General features: G+C 47.2%; 1 protein-coding gene across 4 annotated transcripts in view; it reads left to right on the top strand.

Annotated features, from left to right (window-relative positions):
• ahcyl2b (adenosylhomocysteinase like 2b) overlaps positions 1 to 5,370 on the top strand; it is a 36,482-nt gene extending 31,112 nt beyond the window's left edge. For all 4 annotated transcript variants that reach the window (XM_086201231.1, XM_086201232.1, XM_086201234.1 and 1 more), the window contains exons 14-17: positions 319 to 387; positions 1,329 to 1,407; positions 1,942 to 2,062; positions 3,351 to 5,370. In XM_086201231.1, coding sequence (XP_086057357.1) covers positions 319 to 387; positions 1,329 to 1,407; positions 1,942 to 2,062; positions 3,351 to 3,357 — 276 coding nt within the window. In that variant the 3' untranslated portion in view covers positions 3,358 to 5,370. The remainder of the gene's footprint in view (positions 1 to 318; positions 388 to 1,328; positions 1,408 to 1,941; positions 2,063 to 3,350) is intronic.
• The last annotated feature ends 630 nt before the right edge of the window (positions 5,371 to 6,000 follow it).

Here is a 6,000-nt window from a genome sequence, read left to right on the forward strand (position 1 = left end):
GAGAAATATTCAAGCGTCTCTGATGTGCACCGGACATTCAAACTCTTATCATAGTTATAATTCACCAACAATATCACTATAAACCTATAGAGGTTTAGGCAGGAATAAATGGATTCCCCGACCGCAGCCCATCTAAATGGCCTAATCCATCTGTAGCTCCGCCCTCAGTCGGGTGCTGGTGAGCGAAAACAAACCTCAGGTTGGCTGTCGGCTACGTCGTTACTCTGTAGGAACTCTGCTGCTGCCGCAGGTACAGCTGTGGAATTCAAGCCTCCACTCATCCTGTCCATCTGTGCTAAACTGAGCTTTTCCTTTCAGGGCCGTCTGCTGAATCTCAGCTGCTCCACTGTGCCCACCTTTGTGCTGTCCATCACTGCAACCACCCAGGTAAAGTCTGTCCCCCTCTGGTTTCTTCTTAGTTTGTGGTTCTTGCTTTGCTCTTTGTCTTTACGTGAATGGTCCTCGGGGAGCGCTGCCACTCTCATTGCTTTTGTGTTTGAAACACTCCTCCTTCCCTGTAATCCACCGTCCTCTAAATTTGATGGGTCTCGACTGTGGTAATTAGTCATTTTTGTGGGTTGACAGACAAACATAATCTCCTTGAATGAGGTCCAGTTGCATCAAAACTGTTTCTGTGCGGTGTGTGTGCTCTCGTGTTGGGCTGGTCATATGCTAACAAGGCACCATGGCATGCAGAAAAAGCAACCGCGTCAGTCTCATTACGGAGGTTAACATCATGATCATTCTATCTCCTCGCCACAGCATGTTGCGTTTAGTTTTGTGTAGTAATGCGGATCGTCGTCCTCCACACACCGGTGGCTCCGCCCCTCCCCTGAAGCCCCAACAGTTTTGGATTCAGCTGGCGTTGAGAGGGAGGAGGGAGACGCGGTGCGTTTCTACCGGTGAAGCGGATGATGAAGGTCACCTGGACACGCTTGGAACCGACTGAAACGATGTGGTAGATTAGTTAGAAGGTCAAAGAAACGTGACTGTCTGAAGTCTGTCTTTGGTTCACGTGTTGATGGCGTTGAACGTCTCCAGTCACTGTTTGTAACCAGATCTCGCTCATAAAGTGTTTGAGTGGCGTTTTCCCCGCAGCCATTTGTATTCACCGCAGGCAGCACACCTGTGACGCTCAGATCCACGTCTGCTGTATCTGAGTGAAGCGAGAGATCAGCTGACGGTTGAGCTCGACTCAACCACAGAACGAGCAGTTTAGTGACGCTTTTATTGATTCTGATGGTAAAACGTCAACCCCCCCATGTGATCCTAACAAGCCTCCCGGGATGTGAGGGAGTAACACCTGTGCTCCCTGTGTCTGTGCCCAGGCCCTGGCTCTGATAGAGCTGTACAACGCTCCCGAGGGACGCTACAAGCAGGATGTTTACCTGCTGCCGAAGAAGATGGGTAAGTCTAGCATGAATGGGCGGGTGCATATTAGAGTAAACATCGTCAGTCAGAAGCCAGCGATATGCGGGATATCTCGTCGGGTACTTGAGTTCTCACCAGGCAAGCGGACGCTCAGGAAGTCATTACCAGACTGCGTTTCTGCCCTGGTAGGGGGCCTGCTGGCAGTTTGCGTTTGTCTCCATAGACAAGTGAGCATATGGGGTGGACGAGATCTGCTCATCCATCCAGAGACGTCTCCCTGGATAGCTCATCACTTCCACGTGAACAAGTCCTGCGTGTCTGCGCTTCTACATGCTTACAGCCCACAGCATGTCTGCAGCACGGCCGTCACACTTCTTAGGTTTCCCTCTGTGGGCGAGAGAGGAACGCTACCACAGTAAATAAAAACAGGGAGCTGAATGTAGGTCGCCGGGATGACGGAGAGAGAGAGAGAGGAGGAGTGGCAGGGAGATGAGGCTGATTTGATGGAGAGGAGGAACCCCCCTGTGCCTTTCTTTTGAATGATTAAACGCTGTTCCCTCCTTTCCACAGATGAGTATGTTGCCAGCCTTCATCTCCCCACGTTTGACGCACATCTTACAGAGCTGACTGACGAGCAGGCCAAATACCTGGGCTTGAACAAGAACGGGCCCTTCAAGCCAAACTACTATCGGTATGGAAACACTCACTTCTGCTGATACTTGGGTGCTGAAGGAGACTCACACTGGATGCAGATACGTTGACTCAAGAGGAGTCAGCATCGGCAGAGCCAGCGAAACGTTGCTGTTTCATACCCAGTAAGAGTCGCTGTGACATCAAGGTGGAGCAGACCCAGGCTCAGTGGGAGTGGCCATCTGCTCGACCCCTAAGGGGGAAAATGACCAGCAATGTCATGTAATCGATGCAAACCTGAACATCAATCCATGTTGTGATCTCCTGGATCCTGAGAGCAGCCAGAGATCTGGGTTGTTGTTGTTGTTTTAAGCGCACAGAGAGGAAGAGCGACTCACAGGATGTAACCTGTTCCTTCACTTTTTCTTTCTTTATATTCATTGAACAAGTTACATCTCATAGCCTCAAATCTTGAAAGTTTTCAACATTTTGAAAATCGATTGTATGTTTTTCAAACATAAATTGCTACATCTTTTTATGAACTGATAAATTTGTATTCAAGTGTGCGATCAGTCGCAGTCAAAGTGAGATCTCATGGTAGCGGAGCGAGCGATCACTGCAAATACCCTACCACAGCGCAGAGAGTCACGAATCGATGGAAGGTCATCGTTTCACGCCTGGAGTGCACCGGAGGTCCCAAACTCCACCCCCATCATGTCAATCATAGTGAAATCAGACCTGCGAGTTCTTGTTTTTGTCATTGTTATATATTCATATACACAATCTTTAAGAGAAGACCGCTCTTCAGTATGCGACCGCTTCTGTTTGGCAGAGAATGAACGCCAGTAGAAGGCGAATTCACCAGCATGGCACGTTTAAGAGCTCGTTCACTGGGCGGCTGGAATCCCACCCTCGGGGCGAGTCTGTGTGGGACGAGTACAAGTTGAGGAGGGAGCTTCTCCTCTAAAACGAGTCCCTGAGAGGTTCAGGTAACAGCTGGGATGCTTCTCTCTCCACCCATGACAGTGTTTGGAAGCCTTGCTCAAGAGAACGTTCGCAGGACAACTGTCTAGCTCGTCCTCGAGTTCCTTATGGATTCAAGGTTCAATAGCTTCCACCCATAGAACCTGGCATCAGGTCTCTCATCCTGTGGCACATTTCCTCGCCCCGGAGCTCCCCGGCACTCCTCCGGTCCAGCTGGGATCGGTCAGGCAGCAGCAAGGATCTATGAACGTGCTGACCAACGGCCTCAGCCGCCTTCATCTTGTACACTGAGCCAACATTTTCATTTGTGACAGATTCAGTTGGGTTTTTCTCTCTCACATGTCTCCCTCTGTGTGTCGCCGCAGGTATTAAACAGAAGAAATACTCCAGAATACTCCGCACAGACTCAGAGAGGAGGAGGAGGAGGAGGAGGACGGACGGACTAGTCAACATGCTTTATATATAAATCCAGAAGGGGAGGGGGAGGAGCTCTGACTGACCCTGAGGAGGGGGAGGGCGGGGGGGGGGTTCTCAGTGCTTTTGGCAGGCATTTATTCGTTCGCACATGATGCAATAATCAATGACATCAGTTACAGCATTAACCGTGTGGAGCTGCGCCCACCGTTCACCTCTAGCTAGCTCCCGTTTCCGTTCCCTCCCTTCGTTCCGGCGCTCATTCGTGTGTCACGTTATATTTAAATCCTCCAGCCTCCTTCCATCGCCAGATCTTTTTATTGTTTCAGATGAAATTTGTTGACGCTAAAAATATGTCTATGCTACCTTTAAGAACCAACTTGATTTCAAGAAATCTGTGTGAATGAAGACAACCTTTTGAAGACTTAGAGACAGATTTCTTCCTGTCCTCTTTTTTGTTGTTGTCTTTTCTACCTGTGATTTGTTTTGTTTTTTTCTTGTGTACTATTATAAGGTTTGGGGGAGGGGCAGGATCTCAGGGTCCAATCATATCAGTTCTTGTATTCAGTTGTTTGAGATTGACAATTGTCTGGGTTTTTTTTTTGTTTGTTTGTTTGTTTTTTTTAAAGCATTATTATTTGTTTTTAATCTCTTTTCCAGATTTATCTGTAGCTCTTCAGTTCCTTTTCTTTTTAAAGTACGACTGGATGCGACAGGCCCCTCCCACCTGTCACTCAAACCCACAGTGAAACCATCTCGTTGACCTCTTCAGCTGCTCTCGCGCGGCGCCAGTGTTGATGAAAAGTATTCGAAGCTAGCGAGAGCGCTAACCTTTTGTCTGTTCCCTCTTTAAGAATCCTGTATTATTCTAAACGCGCGGCCATTTCAAGGGGTGTCCTGTATATTTAGATATTTATATAGAAACTTTTCTATCTTTTTCTCTCTTGCCTCATCTAACATTTGGAAGAATACATCAAGCAAAGCAATTAAATATTCTAATAAGTATAATAAATGTACTCGTTTGAATACTGTGACATGATATTTATAAAGATACCAACAGTGCAGCAAGTGCGGTACTGAAGCAGAAGTCCTCTGTCAGGTCCTCAGTGACACATCATTACTCAGCACCTTCTTGGTACCTGCAGTCGTTTAAATTTGCTCCATCAAACGCTGGTTTTAGAGGGAGGTTTCTGCTCCTCAACTCATCGGTGTGCTATTCTGGCTGCACGGCCGCCATCTTGGGCAGCTTGTCCTTAACGCACCTGACACTTGAAATTGGAAAGTCTTGACAGTCATTTCCCCTGACAGTCGCTGCACCTGAACCAATCAGAGCCACTGCCAGCTCTCCTCTCAGAGCGGGATCCAACACTCACACACGTGCAGAGGCTTCTTATGCAGGTCGGACATTTTTGGAGGTCCATTTTTGGAGATCCTCCGAGCTCTAACGACAACGCAGATTTGATCTTTTACAGCTTTTGAAATGGCACAAATATCTGTGTTTACAGGATTAACGAAACTAATTTCATGTACAGATACATCCGTGCGGCGCTGCTTCAGAACTAAATGCCAAAGTCTTTCAATTCAGCGAAAACCATCAGAATGAAGCAAAGTTTTTCTGCCTCGTAACGTCCGAGGGCCTCGACCGCGTCATGCAACCGCGCGCTCATCCCTGCCAACATTTGTGCGTTTTTGTCTTCGTGCAGTTGAGATCCCCTTCTAAAGTAGCGTGAACTGCTGTCAGTGTTGTTGTTGTCCCTCTTGTTTTTTTTCCCCTTTGTGAATGTGTGTTTGTGAAAGAGAACGCTGAAGTGTCGACGTCTCAGTGTCTTTGTGTGTTCACGTCCCTTTACTTTCAGGCCATGGTTGCTTCGTTAACAGCTGCCTCAGGATCCTAGCCTGTGCATCAGGGGGAAAAACCTTTTCTGTTTTGTTTTGTTTCGTCGGCCGTAAGCTGACCAACACTTGGGTGGGCGGGGGGGTGACACCAGCATCGTATGTGTATATACATACTATATACAGATATGACAAACCTTTAAAATTATAGGAAGGAAAAGAAGAATCATCTCCTGTATTTATTGTTGTAAATCCTCTTTAAGTGCAAACTGGCAAAAATTCTCCAACATGTTTTAAGTTCTCTAATAATAAAAAAAAAAATCCCTATGTTTAAATATTGATAGTGATAGATTATGAGCAATAATTAAGAAATTCTGTAATCTCAAATGAATAAAGATGTAAAAATTGTAACCATCTCGTTTCCTGGTCTGAATTTGGTGGCGCTCGTGCTCCTGGTGGTAGAGGTTGGATGTGTGTTCTCTGGTCTGCTGGCATTGTTGGTTTGTTGGGGGGGAGGGGTGTGTGTGTGTGTGTGTGTGTGTGTGTGTGTGTGTGTGTGTGTGTGTGTGTGTGCGCACAGCTGCTGACGTCTGTCAAAGGCAGCAGTGATCAGATGGAGACGTCTCTGACATCAACTGAGTTCGCATGACTCTGAGTCTGTGTTTACTCCTGACACAAATCTGCATCGCAGGGTTAAATGCGGTTTGATGCTCAACACTGCGGCACTTGTAAATACATATTTAAGAAAACCATCCGGCTCCATCTGTT

This window comes from Aulostomus chinensis, chromosome 4 (assembly GCF_037954235.1).
Source record: "Aulostomus chinensis isolate RoL2024-O1b breed Wild chromosome 4, RoL_Achi_v1.0, whole genome shotgun sequence".
NCBI classification, from domain to species: domain Eukaryota; kingdom Metazoa; phylum Chordata; class Actinopteri; order Syngnathiformes; family Aulostomidae; genus Aulostomus; species Aulostomus chinensis.